Here is a 17,854-nt window from a genome sequence, read left to right as displayed (position 1 = left end):
ATATTCTGCTAATCAATCTAGAACTACTTTTTGCATTTGTTAATTTCACTTATTTCAATTTTATTCTAGTAAATAATCTTGTTTTACACATTAACTACATGCAAACTTCTATTTTACCTCTTCTTCACCATCACTAAGCATAAGTATCCAACTTGGCCTTCAATACATCAAACTGAACAACTGATTATCTGACTTCTCCCCACCACAAGCTCTTCATTTTTTAGTGTTCTCGCAGTATTTTTTTTTTTTTTTATGCCACTAAATAGAACCTTAAGAAATGAAGACTATAGGCAGGTGTTTTTATTGTTCTGTGTCCTATAGCTACACTCTTATAGCTACTCTTTCCAGTTGAGGAAAAATATATATATATGAAGACAGTCCTGCTTCCTTGCATTCACACACAATTTATTGAACATACATTTACATGTTGTATAAAAAGACCAGAGAAGTTAAACGAAAAGACAGTAACTCTTATTTCATTGTTATCTCTAATACTTCTCAGTATGAGTTTTAGATGTAATGACATGAAACCCCTTAAAAGATATTTTATAGACTAGCACAGAGAAGTACTTCACAGTCCCCTACTAAAGCGTCAATTACATAGCAAGGTATTTACATAAATTCAAATTTCAAGTACACTTTGTGTTGATTACATGTTGCATTTCCTGAGACACACTTTTTTCTTTTTTTTTTTAAGACTATACAAAATCATTTGTATTATACAGCAAAATATTCTACCTTAACTACAGTGGTAAGTCACTTATGTCACAGGCAAAACTTGAAGGGGTGAAATTATCAAACATTTCAAAATACCATGATTCATATATAGAAATATGTAATAATATATGTTTGGATTAATTTCACCCTGTTTCTTATCAAGTTTACTGGGAATAACAAAACATACCTTTCAAATAGTGAGAGGATAATTTCACATAATTCTTTTGTTAACTTATGTAAACTGGCAACCTTTACATTCTTGACAGTTTTTCTACTTGAAGAGCATCACATACAATCAAAAGGCAACAACTGTTTCTTGGACACCATCCTAGTATTTATTTGTAAACCTTTCTGTTGTAAGACTAGTTATGTATGTACCCATGCATCTTAAACTCCTATTTAAACTGTAAACTTCAGTTTCACTTTGTCAAAAAACATACTACCTAAAGACTCAAACACACTGTGCATTATGCGCAAGTGAATGCAGTAGCTTAACTAAATACAAATAGGCCTAAAATTTCAGCAGTCTTGCCTGTTTAAAAAAAAAAAAATAATACTGTAATGAGCCTGTTTTCAGTTTTACGCAAATCTAAACCTATATTGTGATAAAGTAGAAATTCCCTTTCTAAACTCATACTATTCAATAAGTGTTATCACACACTCCATTTAAATCACTTTTTGGCATTCATTTATTGTTCAAGAAAGTATTGAATACATGAGCAACAAGGGTTTTTTTGTAAACATTATTGGAAGTTAGAAACACTGCTTACTGAAAAAAAGAACTGTAGACTAGATTCTCCTACATTTAATATAAGGTATAGTACTTTAAAAGAATGACTTTATATGCATATATACACACACTTATCTTTATGTGCGCATGCAAGTAAATGTATCTCTGCTGCAGCCAGGAAGGGTATTAAAGCAACTCGAATATGTTTTATTTATCCATGTTCAATACATAAAGATATGCCATCAATTCACAATAAAACCATACTATACAATATTGAATTTGTATCAGGCACTTCTGCAGTACCAATAATTTTGTAGATTCTCTTTACCAAAGAATAAAATTATGAAGTCTTATAATTAGAGTCACTTTAAAAGTTTATGCAACACTTAGCATGTTGGTCAAAAGTAACAGATGACAAGGAAAGGAATGAAATATTGACATCATTTTTTCAAGTAGAAGGACCAGGACCAATACTGTAACATACCTCAAAGACTGGCAGAGAAATTTGTAGATTACATTCAGTGCTATATAATTCATCTGTAAATAGTTTATTTCCTCTTTAATATTTAGGTACACAAGATTCACAATAAAAACCCTAAAACACAGCATGTCTTTGTCTATGTGCACAGAGATATATTCTCCCACCAGCAACACAGTCCTGCAAACACTAACTCCCGTAAAACATTTTCAAGAGAACCTAAGAGCCCTATGCAAAATGTGAATTCAAGTTATGTACAGTGTGCATAGTCTCATAATAAACATGGGTTTACCAAGGACCCTTCTGCTTAAACATCATGTTAAGAGACAAATCACGGGCACCTCGAAAGAAAGGCATTAAACAAATGTGATGAACACCAGTACAGAAAGTACATTCACAATAATCTACTCCTTGCCATAGAAGTAACAGCATATGCACATTCTCTTTCCCTTGAAATAAAATTTAGTACAAGTTTCTGAGAAAGATGCACTACCATGTAAGATTTAATATAAATTTTGATTTCAGATAAGATGTATTAAGATTCAGTCCTGAGATAGCCCACTAAACTGAAACAGTTTACTTGCGCACAATTGACAGAAGTGGAAGTGAACCTATAAAGCTTCACTTAGAAGCAAGTTATCTATCACCACAAAGACTTGCTACTTGTCTCAGAGATCATTTCCCCAGCTTATATACCCTGGGCATACTCAGGCAGCAGTATGAAATCAATAATTTCAGATATATGGGCAAAGATATAGCATAGCATGATCTCTACTTAAACTTCCCATAGTATTTCTTGCCTAATCTACATAAATGTGGAATATCACTTACAGTAAAGTTATGACAAGATGAGCCAACTGCAGTTAATCAGTGTAAAGACATTAATAGTAATCATTACTTTTTTAAAAAAGAATTAGTCAGGAAAAAACAGGGATGTTAAGCCAACAGCAAAGTGAGATAGGATTTAGATATTCCCTTAGATTCCATTGAAGATCTTGACCCATAACAAATATTCTTCCCTCTCTCCCGATTTTGGTTGCGCACTGGAGTGGGTTTTTTGTCCCCCCCCCACCTTTTTCTTTTTTTTTTCCAAAAAGGAACTATAAACCTTGGTGCAATCAACTTCTAAGTCCATTCATCATTTTTTAACCTTATCTGTCCACTCATAACAGAGAATCTTATTTCTTTGTATTTTTGCAAATCTTTGCCCATTTATATTTTTAATTACATTTCCAACAAGCTATTATGACTGTAGCCAGTAGTCCACAAGTAAAAAACTCTTCTATCCCCTAAAACATGAAGTAGTGCTAATATTTACTCTAAGTATAAAGAAAATATTGGGTAAGGAGGTAGAGTAGCTTTTAGTGGCTGCTATTCCACCAGCTCTCTAGAGGAACCTCAAATTAAACTCCAAACTCTGAAATATTTTCTCCAGTTGCATATTTAGATTGTAAAACATACTAAGCACATTAGAATACAGTAAAGCACTCAGCAGCGATCAGTTTCTAGGCACTTAATTTTCATTCTTTTCAGTAGAAATTCAGTAAATTATTCTAAAGTTCCCATTAGACATCTACATGTCATAGCCCATACCACTTTATGGCAAGGGTTAAAATAAACCTTTATTGCATTATACAAGTCTTTGCAAGTAATGAAGATCTATTACACAGTTAACATAAATCATATTTTAAATAAAGAAAAATCATCTCAGTTGTACAAAACTCCACAATAGATTTCAAACGTTTCTGTAATCACCAACCCAAGAAGCAATTGTAACCTTCAGAGAAAAACTGTTACTGGGGGAAGTAGGGAGCTGAAAGCTGAGTGCAAAATTGTCAAGACTAATAAACAGTTCAGGCAAGTACACTGAGAAAAGCCTAGCAGATGACAAAAGTTTAAACAAGGAAAATAAAAAAGACTTGTCTTTTCAAAAGGTTTGAATTCAGAATAATCATTAATATTATATGCTTTCCTAGATACTCCAAAAAGCTAGATCATCCCTTTACATTTAAAATAAGTGAGATCTCTTGACTGTAAATGAATACAAATAAAACAAACTATAAAAACAAATTATGTATAGCTATTTAAGAGATTTATACTAAAAGTGGGTAAATCAGTTTCCTTAACTAAAGGATAGAGTGGTTAACCCGGAAGGAGTAAAAGTCTAACAAGTGCTTCATATGTTTCAGCCATAACTGTGTGACTGTTGTAAGTCATACCAATATCTACTTCAATTTATCCACCTGAGAATAAGCAAAACAAAGCAAGTATTAGTAGACATTTCAAAAAAGCACTTTGAAGTATTCAGAAACACAATATGAAAAAGCAAAAAATGAAGAGATAAGACCACAGTAACTCCAGAGGTGCACTTCAACATGCCAGGTTATATATCTGCCAGTCAATTTATGCATTTCTGAGGCAGCTTACGTGAAACCCATCTCTTTCATAGCTGCAGAGAAATCAAACTAAGATGAGTGAAAGATACATAAACAAGTCTTTTTTGTATCAGAAGGACTCTAACAATATTTGCAGTAACTTGTTTAAATTTATTTAGAATAACACAGGTTTCAGGAAAAAACAAACTGCTTTCCCTTTTTGTTTTCTTTTTTTACCCACAAGTCCCCATAGTCTGTCCATGAAGTTGTAACATGAATAACATGAGTAGTTGAGTAAACAGTGCGAGTAATTACTGTAATTACTGTGGGTAATGAATAAAAAGTCCTTCTGAAATCAATAGGATTCTAGTTGCCACAACAGTTCCAGCTACACCACAGAAACAGCACTAGTATAAAAACATACATGCACACATATGCACACAAAATCAAAGAAAATCATTCTGTTACAGATTAAACACTTGTTGCAAAGGGACAAAATATTGCAATTCCTCCTAGTCCAAAGTTTGGGACTTGTTCTGTGAAGTCCTACAGAAAATGCCAGAAACCACATTCTGAAGAGATGCATCCATGCAACTTGGTACCTTCAAGGTCCACTAAGAAAAAGAGCAAATACCACTTAAAACATTTGAAAACTGAGACTCTTAGGTCTGAAAGAATACTGGAAAGTAGTCTAATGAAAAGTAGTAGTGGAAAAAAGTGAAAAAAGTAGTATCAGGCTGGAAAGTACTCATTTCCAGCCATGCCACAGGTGGTATTGGTAGAACAGAAAAATCTCTGTGCAATTAGTCAGTATCCAGTAATCGGCAGAAGGCTGCATTATGTACTGAACAAAATAAATGAAATTACAACAAAAAGCTTTCAGCAGCTCTTTGAAACAGAATCAGGAAGGATTTGGAACTGGACAAGGGGAAACCATGCTTAACCAATCTGATAGCCTTCCATGATGAGATGACTGGTTTGGTGGATGAGGCAAGAGAAGCAGATATTGTTCGCCTTGACTTTAGTAAAGACTTTTGACACTGTCATAGTGTCATACCCTCACAGACAAGCTGATAAAAGTGCACGCTAGGTAAGCGGTCAGTGAGGCAGACTGAAAACTGCCTGAACTGCCAGGCTCAGATGTTGTGGTCAGAGGCACAAAGTCCAGCTGAAGGCTGGTCACTAGTGGTGTCTGCCATTGGTCGATACTGGGGCCCAAACTGTTTGATGTCTTCATCAGTGTCCTGGATGAAGGGATAGAGTGCACCCTCAGCAAGTTCGCAGATGATACAAACCTGGGAGGAGTGCCTGATACACCACCAGTGGTTGTGCTGCCATGCAGAGGGACCTGGACAGGCTGGAGAAATGGCAGAGAGGAACCTCATGAAGTTCAATAAAAGAAAGTGCAGAGTTCTTCCCCTGGGGAGAAATAATCCCAGGTACCAGTACATGCTGGGGGCCAAACAGCTGGAGAGCTGCTCTGCAGAGAAGGACCGGGGTCCCTGATGGACAAGTTGAACACAGACCAGCAATGTGCCCCTGTGGGCCTAGAAGGCCAACACTGTCCGGCACTGCATTAGGTAGATCATTGCCAATAGGTCGAGGGAGGTGATCCTGCCCCTCTACTTAGACTGGTGAGGCCACATGTGGAGTACTGTGTCCAGTTCTGGGCTCCCCAGTACAAGACAGACATGGATCTGCTGCAGCAAGTCCAGCAAAGGGGCACAAGCACGATTAAAGGCCTGGAGCATTGCCTGTACGAGAAGAAGCTGATAGAGCTGGGACCATTCAGCCTGGAGAAGAGAAGGCTCAGGGAAGTTCTTATCAATATGTAGAAATACGTGACAAGAGGGTCCAAAGAGAATCAGGCCAAACTCTTCTCAGTGGTGCCCAGTGACAGGACGAGAGACAATGGGCATAGACTGAAACAGAGGAAATTCCACTTGAACATAAGAAAAACTACGTTACTGTGAGAGTAGTTGAACACTGGAACAGGTTTCCTGCAGAGGCTGTGGAATCCTCACCCTTGGTGATATTTGACACCCAGCTGGACATGGTCCTGGGCAGCCCGCTCTAGCTGACCCTGCAAGACCAGTGGGGGTGGACCAGATGATCTCCTGAGGTCCCTTCCAACCTCAATTATGTTGTGATTCTGTGAATCTTTCAAATATACTTTTCTTCTTTTAAATAAAAACTATTGAAGTCACACCACATATACCACTTTGGTGTTTTTACCACAAACTTGTCATGTATCGATATCTAAGTGCAAAGCATACAAACAGTAGACGTTGATTATTCCATGCACTAGAGGCATGTATCCTGCAAGAAGCTATCATGACAAAATTTAGCTTATAGCGTTACCTTGAATAGAAACACAACTATATGAATAAAGGAAGTAAATATGCCAAACTTTTCTTCTACTTCAGTCATGTATGAGTCATTCAATGCAGATGATCTGTAAGCTCAGCATGCAAGTAATGGATTAAAAAACAAACAAGCATTTCCCTGAATATTCTCAAACATCCAATAAGCTGGAAATGTCAATATTGCTCATTAATTTTTTACTCCTCAATACTCAAATTCAGTAGTAATGCATATACATTCAAAGAATAAACCAATTTGAACATATGTATAATAGAAGACATTTAACAACAGATTTTTCAGCTCTATTTCTGTCTCAATGTATTTGATGCGTTAAGAAAGAACTGCAGTAACAATAGCTCACATCAGCCACTGTTCTTTTTCTTTTCTATACTTCTCAGACCACTTCTGAGTGAGCTCTAAGTAAACATTTGGTTTATGGGGCTTATAATCAAGATAAGCTACCTGTCCAGTCCGTTTCGGCACAGCTTTTTCAATCTGTGTTCCTTCATGCCACTCATTAAAAGATGTGATAGAAATAATTTCTGGTCGCACCAAAAGTGCTGCACTAAAGGCAGTCTCATAGTACTTTCCATTAACACGATTACGAGTATTGTGGTTGTTCCATGGTCGGATACTGGTATCAATATATCCTGGCCCCACACTTGGAATAAACATTAAGTTGTTACTATCACAAAAGGCTTTTAAATTTGCCCAATTATGATGAGATGAGCCATAAGAGAAGCCATTGGTGGCAAAGTACGTGTACATTCCATCAAAGCCACTTCTGTGAATATCATGCTTATGTTTTTCTTCCACTAGGAGTGCAATGAATAATCCATCATATGGAGTATTTCGAATAGTCTGGGATCCAGAAACAGTTAGCAGATTTGCCCATATTTCAGGAATTGTTACGTAAGAGTCATAAACATAAAACATGGGAAGAAATCTGCCTGTGCTGGTCTTATACCTGTAAAAGGCTGGATGGCCTCCATATCTGTAAAGCAAACAAGTACTGTTAAGTATTAAGACAAAATTTACCAGTCGTAAATTACTGTTTCACAGTATGGGTCAAGGACTTTTCTAAAAAGTAATCTAAAAAGACAGTGCATGTGCTTCAATACATAGCAACTCATATGCATTTTTAATCCAACATAGGGTAAAGTATTAAATAAATGAATTAGCAAAGAGCCTTTAAACTACAGATTAGTAATTTAGTGACAGATTGTGTTCAGGTATTATTCTTCTCTCTCAAAGGCAATTCTCTAATTCAGTATGAAAAAAGTCTAAATAGCACTGATGAACAAAACAACTAGCAGCTGTACAAGATTTGTTAAGCTGAATTAAAATCATTAGAGGTCAACACATTACAGCTGTAGCTGCCAGTTTGTTAATACAAAAACTCATTCTTAATTTATGTATCTTAGAGCTTAGCACTTTTGCTGTTTACTTTGAGGTATCATGGCTTACATGATACTAATAAATGTTGAGAGAAGTTTACATTTGAATATCTACATAAAAGTTCACGCTTCAAAATTTAAAAACACAGACTTTCTTTTGGAGTTTTGTACCATTCCAATACGTACAAAGTTTCTTCAAGTTTTCCCTCAGTCTCAGTTAACATTTTTATATATTCTTCAAGGCTTTAGATAACATACAAAAGTTATCTAAACCAGCATTTAACCATACCCAAAGGAAATGTTTTGAAAGCACTCACTTGTCAATGATGTATTTGACATTGTTGTACATACTGCGATCATCTCTATCTTTGTAGGGTTCAATATGAAAAGTAACCTGAAAAACAAAAATGTATTAAGAGTAACACGAACCTTAAATATCATGGAACACACAGGCACTGGTTAGTACATGAATCATGTACCAGTCACGTTGTTAATGTTACATAAGGAGAAACTACTAAACATTTTCTTTAACCTAGAGAATAATCTAAGACTGCTTCAACCTCTGGACTGCTAAGATTGGTAGCTTCAGCTCTATGAAAGTTAGTAATGGACTATGTATTTAGTTTTTTACAGTAATACAAAACACTGCTTTTCTTATCCCTAGGTTAGAATAATAAGCATGCTTAACAAAACTTTGGAACTAGAGCAGATACCAAAAACTGAAATAAACAAAGATTGTTTATTTGCTTTCCATGTGAAAAACAGATTTTAAGATAAGGGATATGAAAACTTTAATTTAGAATTTTATAGAGTCCTCAGCAGCAATAAACACTTGGGTATACGTCTAATATATTGTATTGCTGCTGCTCTGAATTCCAAGCTCGGGGTTCAGGAAGTTATTTATCCTCTACACCTGAACTCATTTTCAAAGTAAAAATCCCATTGATTTTGACTATTCAGTTAAAGGGAAGAATGTTACATTAATCAAAGGAGCTAGTTTTTCCACAAGCAATTTTAGAGCTAGAATGCATTTAATAAAAAAGCGTTCAACTACTCTGCAATAGTATCAAATTTTGCTTTAGATCTAGTATCTCCATTAGATATAAACTACAGCAAAATACAGTGCTAGATTAACTAACTATGACCGATGTGAAAGGTTGAGGAGCACTGCATTTTCATATTTCAACATATCAAAAACAGGCAAATCACAGGGCATTTCTTTTTATCAGACTTGTATTTAGCAGACGTTCTTTATTTTGATAGAACGGAAATGTATTTTGTATGTTGTTTTTAAGCTGTTGACGGTCCTACCCTTTAACTGTAATCATGCGCTCAACAGTGTAAGAATGCTTACAAAAACATTATAAGAAATGAGGTTATAAGGAATTATAAGGATAACAATCCCTGGTAGTATCTATACTTAATATTTGTATTCCAGTCATTATTCCAAGCAATAACAGCAGTTCTATCTGTAATCCAGGAATATGACAAGTATTTTGCCTGGTAGCTTATTTCAATTTTGCCTTGGCTCCTTTAATGTTTTCAGGAAAAATATACTGCAATTGCCACAGCCTGTACCAGAAAGCATTAAGAAAAAGTGGTGATCCAGTATCATAAAAACAAACAAAAAAACCCACTTGAATGTTAAGAACTCTTTTTGGGCAAGAGCAAGCGCCATCATATGGACTGAAAATTTGGATGAAGAAAAATACATTTTTTCCCCCCAATATTTAGAGATATGCAACATTTCACACATACATAGTGTTTCCAAATTACTTCCGTATCTTATTTAGTCTTCCTACTTTCCTGCTGCTTGCTCAGGGAGAAGAATAAACACTAAACAGTGAACAACTGGTGAACAACATACTTTTGGCATGAATTAGTAGAACTTCAGAATTTGTGATTCTTTCATTTTCCCTGAAAATCAACAAGGATGCTGATGCGACAAGATAGTATACATTTCTGAGACCAGCAGTAAAAGTAGTTGAACACATAATTTATGAAAGAAAACCTAAATAGTATTAAGACAGACAAAATCCCAAAGCCTTAAAAAATCAGAAAGCAGGAAATAACATAGAATTAAAAAAAATACAATGCTACTGAAATTATCAATAACATGAGACAGTATTTTCACTTGAAAAGTTGTGTATCATATCTATAATTCTAGCTGCAGTTATCTGTGAATACATTTGTATTAAAGAAATTTAGCATGATGTTTAGTGATGTTTACTTAGGCCATATTGTCAAAAAATGATCAGAATCAACCAAAAATATTCAGAATAAGTACTTTTAACTGATAAGAATTATTTTATATTAACAGCGCTGCTAAAAAAAAAAAAAAAAAAGAGCTGCTGCCTTGCTATCAATTGGCAAAATTAAAGACAAGTTACCTAGTTACAGGCTATTGTAAGAAATAAGGTAACTTTAGTTAAACCAATAGAAAAAAGAAAAGGATAATATTGACTTTAAACTACAATAATCAGAAAGTTTTTAAAGTTACACATTGAAAGGGGCTGAGTTTATTTTATCAGAAGTTTAAAAGAAGCAATTTTGCACATTTACAATTAAGACCAAAATATAGTTTCCAGTCTAGTAGCTCTTAGAATTCTGCCACAATTAAAAATATTACTGAACACAAGATAAGAGAATATCAGAAACTTTATTTCTCTAAAGTGTAATTCAAGTATTAGAATTATCCCAGATATGTTTATTATCATCTCAAGATTCACAGCATGTATGTAATACCCCTGATTTTAGAGGCCTGGAAACTTTTAGGAGAGAAAAACATATTCACCTTGGCTGCAGATCTAGACTTTAAGACTGAAAATCATAAATAAAACATATCTAGACAATATTTAAACTCTAACTTCAAATTTTTTTTCCCTTAATCTGAAAGTTGCAATTAATCCTTCACAAACTGTGCTTGAAGATGCTCACTTTTTTTAACCAAACATTTTGAAGCCACTTCACTTACCACATAGAGTAGATTAAAAAAAGCTTTAGAGAACGTATTCACAGAAGTTGGCTTCATATTTTTCAAATATATTAGCTCAAACTGGAAAGCTTGATAATTTTTCTACTTAACTGAACTGTTATTTTGGGGTCTAGAGTACGCATTCGCATCTCTCTGCTGATCTCAAACCATTTTTAAGAGTGTATTTTAATACAACACATTGTAACATGCAAACATTGCATCGTTATTTGGGAAAAACCCACCTTCCCTCAATTCCTTCTCTTAAAATCTAGATTCATAAACAAATACCTCAACACAAAAGATCCTGAAATTTAGAAGAATAGACTTTCAAAAAAAACACTCCCCCCCAAAACCTAACAGCACTAGACAAGAAAGAGAAAGCCTAACAGTATAATCATCTTTCTCGCTACAGGCAAGAAGAAAAACTGCCATTAAGTCTGAGCTTCACTTTCTTATTATTCTTCTACCTTTAATGTAAGATTGCAGTAAGATACCTATAACTTGGTTTTCTCCAACAAGTCAGTCACATATTGTGTTGATTTCTGTCCCTTGCAGAGCCAGCCTGCCTTTTTTTCCTTTTCCTTGTATAGACTTGAAGAGAGATGACCAAGCTTTTGACTTCCAGCTTTAATTTCATTCCTTTATCCAGCCTTTTAGCACTTTGAGAAAATCAAGCATTATCTAGCCAATAAAACAAAGTTTTTCTATAACTTCCTTTTCTTCAAATCTGACTGTTGTAATACTTTTGCTGTACCTTAGAAGCTATTCATTTCTGTAACATGCCTGTCTCAGACAAAAAGTGTTCTTTGCATTCTATGGATGCAGAAAGCAAGGCACAAAGAGAAGATAGAGAAGTCTATGACAGAGGGAGTAAAGAGAACCAGATATTCTGCATCTCACTATACTTATTTTACTTATGGTTACTGCATCATCATTTGCAACACTTGCAGAAGAGCCCTCATTAACTTGACAGGTACAGTTCTATTTCTCCCGATTTTTGAGACAAAAGTATGCAATTTTATTTTAGCAGTTTCTCAGAAGTGTCAAAGTAACATGTTATAAAATATTATGCCAACATTATGAACATAGGATTTGATATTTTACTACTTCTGTGAATGAACATAACATCTTAGCTTATACTGAAAGGCAGGAAGGTGTAATAGTTAATTCTTGTGCCTTCTCCACACGAGTATTATTCTTTCGTATTACTGAAACATAGCTCAGAAAGGGACATTAATTCTGCTGACATTGATTTACATTTGACTGTGATCTATATCAACTCTTTAAAATATCTGTTCTGAAATAATCTGTTTTCAAAATCATTCTTGAAGAGAAAATCAGTTTTGTTTCCATTGTATTAGCATAAACATTGATCTGTTTTGGGAAGCAGTGGGAAGGAGAGGGAAACAACTTACTGAATGCTGAAATTTAATATGTTAAAAAACTGACTGTACTGAAATAATTTTACAGGTAGTTGTCATAATACTAATCAAATAAAACATACTTCTAAAAATTAGTGTTTATTTGCTTGCTTGGTAGGCTTTGTTTGACAGGGTGAAAAGGTATGTCAACTAAAAAAATTCTGGTTAAGGTAGAACTTGATATAGTGATATTTCTGGTTTTTTTGAAACTAAGAAGTGGCCATATTACTTGAGCATAAAATGAATTTTAATAATTTGAAACAGCATTAGTATTCACATAAGTGAAATCTTAGAAGTAATACTGCTCTTTGGTATAGTATTATGAGCAAGTGGTCTAGTGAGTACTTATGCACAGCAGATCAACAGTAAATGATCACTAAATTTTAAAGTAATGAAAAAATTCCAAGAACAGCTTCAAGAGTGGAATGAAAGCAAAAAACCCCCCCCACACACACAAGACAACATTTAATACAGGACATGTCAGTAAGAAGTTAAGTATTCAGCATTAATTTTCAAATAACTCATATTCCTCAACTCCCAGAACTCTTAAAAAAAAAAAAAAAGTTGTATAATTTAAAGTGTTTCCTAAAAAGAAAAGAAAAAAAATTAGATTCTGTAAGCCTTAGATCTGAACCAAAACAGAAAAACACAGATTACTGTATTTATTCTAGTTACAAGGATATGTTCCCTAGATCTTACCAAAATCTAGTGCAGTTCAAGGGCACATATGCCTCCTTGTAAAACGAACCCAAGAGTACAGTGCAATGAGAGACACGGAAGTCACCATTGCATCACCAGCCTCCCTGCTCTACACCATGAGTAGAAATGTGGTAAACTGTTAAAATTTACCTTCCTAAGTAAATCCTATTCCATGCATCTTAAAAATGCTTTACCTTTAGACCGTATCTGTGTGCAAAATCCAAAATTACAGGCACCAAATCATCGGTTGGTTCTCCATTTTCATCAGCCATACCTGGTGGGTACCATGAAAGCGCTATTACACCTGAAAATACAAAGCAAATTTCAAAATATTATTTTATGTAAACATAAAATGTTTATATATTATCATGCGTTATAATTAAGTTTGACATAAAAAATATACCTAACATAAATGAGAAGTTCAAATTACTTTAAGAAATCCCAATATTCTCAGAGTAGATTTTCAACATCTCCACTTTTTTTTCATTAATAAAATAAACTGATGGTAAGAGCCTCTGTGAAGGAAACAGATCTGCGCTCACTGTCCCACGAGTAAAATTTATAGCCATTCCCTCCCACTTTTCACTAAAGCATCCTAATCTCTGGGTTGTAACAAGAGGAGAATACTCCTAAACAAGGCATTACAGCAATGCTGCAGTATGGGCAAAAACCACCCAGATTACACAGGGTCCAGAAAATACTCAAACAATGAGGACTATACATGTGATGATAGAGGCTATTATTTTCTGAAACTTTATTTCCCACTACATTTCTGCATTATACCCCATGGCTCTATTACAAAACAACTATTTAGTACTAGAAGCAGTGACGGTAATCCCACACTTTCCTTCTAGCTAAAAGCAACCACTATGCTGTGGTCCACACTTCCAGTTAAATTAATTCTTAAATTTATTATCCCCCCCCCCCCCCAAAAAAAAAAAGCACGCTTGTGTGACCCTCAATAACCTAAGGAATTTAAAATCTAAGAATCTAAGTAAGTTCCTGTCAAACAAGATGGCAACAAATTCAAAACCCATGTGTTGTAAGTTTTCCTGATGCCCTCCATGAAAGAAAAGAACACGTACCTCTTCAGAAGGGCTACAACTTTTCCTTCTAAAATAAAACTGTCAGATAAATAAGACCTTTTAGGTGTGTAATTAAAATGAGATAAATGTCAGGAAGAGGATAAAACAGAAAAAAAAATGTTTGTTATTGAATTGAGTATGAATTGTTGTTGAGTATGATTGTTTTTACCTAGGTAAAAACTTAAGTACAAAGACATAAGTAGGTCACAGAGATAGGGCAATATATACTCTAAAAATTCTACCCACTCTAATATCACATTTCTGACTAATAATCTCTATAAAAGCAAACCCAAATTATGAGAAAGCATGAATTAGAATACACAATCAGCTTTCAATATCCAGAGAGATTTGAACTCACTATACTGAGGGGAGGTTAGTTCAATTACCTGCAGCGTATTCTCTGATCATTTTATTACAGAAAGAACCATAGATAAGCAGTAGATGAACTATCACAAGAGACAGTCTGCTGGTAGACAAGAAAAACACAATAATTTACTGCATTAAGCCCTGTTATTTTTGTACTTTACACAAGAGATGGAAAGGAAGGGATGGAAAAAATTCAAATGAGCAAGATGTAAAGGACAAGTAGAACTACAGCAACAGCAATCAGGTTACCCTCTTCCAGGTACCTGGAACGTACCACCTGCCAAGACTCTTCACAAGTGCTATGCTATTAGGAAACGGGTGCAGGGAAAGAGACAGTTGTTCAGGGAAGCTAATTTACATTTTTTTCATTGGCCCTTTCCTGAGAAGGCAAAACCATCACATATGTTCTTCTCTGTGGTAAAATGTAATGGACTACTTCAGGAGACTAAAGAATTAAATGGACTAGGCAAAACAAACATACAAACAAACCACCCACACCACATAGTAGTGTACTACATCATTCAAGACAAATGAGTAACATCAAACTGGAGTACCACCAAAACAGGGTGGTGAAGATAAAATAAGTCTCACCAGCAACTAAGCAATTTGAGGAATAATAGATGAATACAATGTATTTGAAAGTTAGGGAAGTTAAATAAGGAAAGAGTTACTAAATAATACAAGAATAATACAAGGAAGCACTTGATAAAAGGCTCCTGCTTCTCTAATTTCCCATATGGCTTTGATCTTTACACAGTATTTGCTGGAAGAATCACTTACATTTTTCTCCTTTTGGAAGGTCCTTGATAAAGCCTTTCAAAAAAGGCTAGAAGAAAAATTATTTTTGATAGAATGTAAAATACAGTCATGGCTTAGAAACTGGCTAAGAGACAAAAAGAAGGAACAGGATTGTACATTGTCAACTTCACAATACACCAAAATTGAGCAAAGTATACTTCAAATATTGTGTCAATTTTCTACAAGAATTAGTGATCTGAGAAAAAAAAGAAGTTACTAATGTTGGTCAATCTAAACTGAAGAGAACAAATTCAAACACACCAAAGTCCAAATTGACAGCAGAAGAAAATCCACTTTTGACAAGTATCCGTAAACACATTACAAAAGTATGCTACAGGAAGCATGAACTCATTCATATTGCTGAGTTTTAGGGGAAAAGTAACAGCTTCAGGTATTAAAAACTTTATCCGCAAAACATTTTTCCTAGTATTTTGCACCTTTCTACCACCATCTCAGCTTTATTAAACAATTGTATTAACTGTACTAGAACTGTCACAGATTCTTCAAAAGTTGCAAATGCCCTCTCTGCTTTCATCATACTGTCATACATTATTTTCTGATTTAGATAGCACTAGAGAAGTGCCTAATGGCAACTAATTCCTGAGAGTTCTCTGCCACTTTTCTGACTGTTGCTGGTGTTCCTACTGTTAATAATGGATTTATCTTATTACTGACAAGACTAAGAAATTATCTACTTTTGTATTAACCCGCATTCAAAATCAAGGTTAAGCTAAAAAAAGGGGGAGGGGGGGCAGGAGGGGACACCAGGAAGTAAACACTACGTAAGTAAACACTACTAATGGGAATATAACAAGTACATCAGTTCTCAGTCCTCACCTTGAATGATGTCATAAGCTCCAGTCATGCTGTTCCAAGTACAGTTATAGAAGCAGCTCAAAGTTAAACTATCAGAATACATGACTACCTATTTTAAAGATGATGGACATAGAAAGGGCCATAAAAGCCAACAACAATAATGAAAGACAGCAAAAATATATTAAATACTCTTATTTATATATTCCATCTCATCTAAGTAAGGGAACATCAATCTATATTTAAACAGAGATGTTCCTTGTGGACAAGTTAGCCACACTCAAACTATTCTATCTGAGTTCAAGAAAGTCAGAATTAGACATTTATATAGCTAATGAGAACACCCATGAATACATTGGATAAAATATAGGATTATAGCTTTTTTACAACTTATATGCTCTTTGAGGTAAGAGATACTACATAACTGTTACACAAGTATTTGAAAAAAAGCGTTCCTGTTTGAACAGTCTGTTCTATAACCATGCTAACATGGTTTATTGAAACCTGTTCTTAAAACTTGTTTTCATCTTCAAAGACAAGATACACAGACAAAATATATTCTAGTAATGGCGTCTGTATTTTCTACATGTTATCAATATTAAACAGTATAAGTTATGAAACACATGCATCTAAAGGATTAGAAATATAGTTTGCAGTTGCTGTGCTGTAACACTCATCAGAAGCAGCTTTGAAGGCCTAGGCTTCAGTTAAGGGTCAAACCTCAGAAATACAAAAACACTTGTTTCAGACATTGCCAGAATTACACAGAAAAGTGCAAGAATTAGTCAGTTCTGTTCATTCAAAATATTTAAGACTGGGTAAGTGAAAAACATGCTAAAACATTTATTACCAATTGAAGCTGAACGCATTTGCTTCATGTGGGCTTCTATGACAGAAGGGTCTTTGGAACTGTAAGATCCAAGTTCAGGATAAAAGTTGGCTCCAATGTCCTCAGGAGGATTATGCCTTCCTTTGGGATAATTGTTTGCAATTTTGGGATCCCAATGTGGCAACAATGGATGGTTCCAGTGAATATATTTACCATCAAACTGTGGATTCCCAAACCAACTGTAATAGAATACATGAAAGTTATAATTAGGAGAAGACAGCTCTTCTTCCAGCTTGTTTACGGGAGGCATAGATGCTTTCATAGTATTGACTGTGCTACTGTGAAAATTATTGACATGTGTTACAGTATCTCCTTGAACCCTATTTAGTGAATTCTGTTTATTTTCTAAAAACACTGTTCGTTGTTGAAGTTCAGGCAACAGACCAAGTCCAAACGGATCCCCAAAGCCAGCTCTGTCAAGTCTGAGAGTCTTCAAAGCCATCATTATGGAGCAAATAAATAAAATAAAAAGCAATAAAATGATGCACGTTCTTCTGCGAAATCTTGCCATGATGTCATAGTTCAGAATCCAAACGGAAGGATTTTGGCCACAACTGATCAAAAGATAAACATTTTAAAGTCAGATTTCTTATTATCTAATTCAATAGTATGAAATGCTTCATAAAATCTTTACATAATAGAAATAATATGATGACAGTTATGTGATATTTACACATTGATTGTATAACTAATGCCTTTTCTAAGGACTAAAGTGAGGAAAACGGAACAAAAACTTCTGCATTTGAGA

General features: G+C 34.7%; 1 protein-coding gene across 2 annotated transcripts in view; it reads right to left on the bottom strand.

Annotated features, from left to right (window-relative positions):
* Positions 1-384: 384 nt before the first annotated feature.
* MANEA (mannosidase endo-alpha) overlaps positions 385-17,854 on the bottom strand; it is a 22,626-nt gene continuing 5,156 nt past the window's right edge. For both annotated transcript variants that reach the window (XM_026122105.2, XM_026122104.2), the window contains 4 exons: positions 17,068-17,660; positions 13,350-13,459; positions 8,379-8,455; positions 385-7,658 (listed from right to left, as the gene is read on the bottom strand). In XM_026122105.2, coding sequence (XP_025977890.2) covers positions 7,022-7,658; positions 8,379-8,455; positions 13,350-13,459; positions 17,068-17,660 — 1,417 coding nt within the window. In that variant the 3' untranslated portion in view covers positions 385-7,021. The remainder of the gene's footprint in view (positions 7,659-8,378; positions 8,456-13,349; positions 13,460-17,067; positions 17,661-17,854) is intronic.

The sequence above is a fragment of the Dromaius novaehollandiae genome, chromosome 3 (genome assembly GCF_036370855.1).
Source record: "Dromaius novaehollandiae isolate bDroNov1 chromosome 3, bDroNov1.hap1, whole genome shotgun sequence".
NCBI classification, from domain to species: domain Eukaryota; kingdom Metazoa; phylum Chordata; class Aves; order Casuariiformes; family Dromaiidae; genus Dromaius; species Dromaius novaehollandiae.
This window is presented reverse-complemented; position numbering and strand designations above follow the sequence as displayed.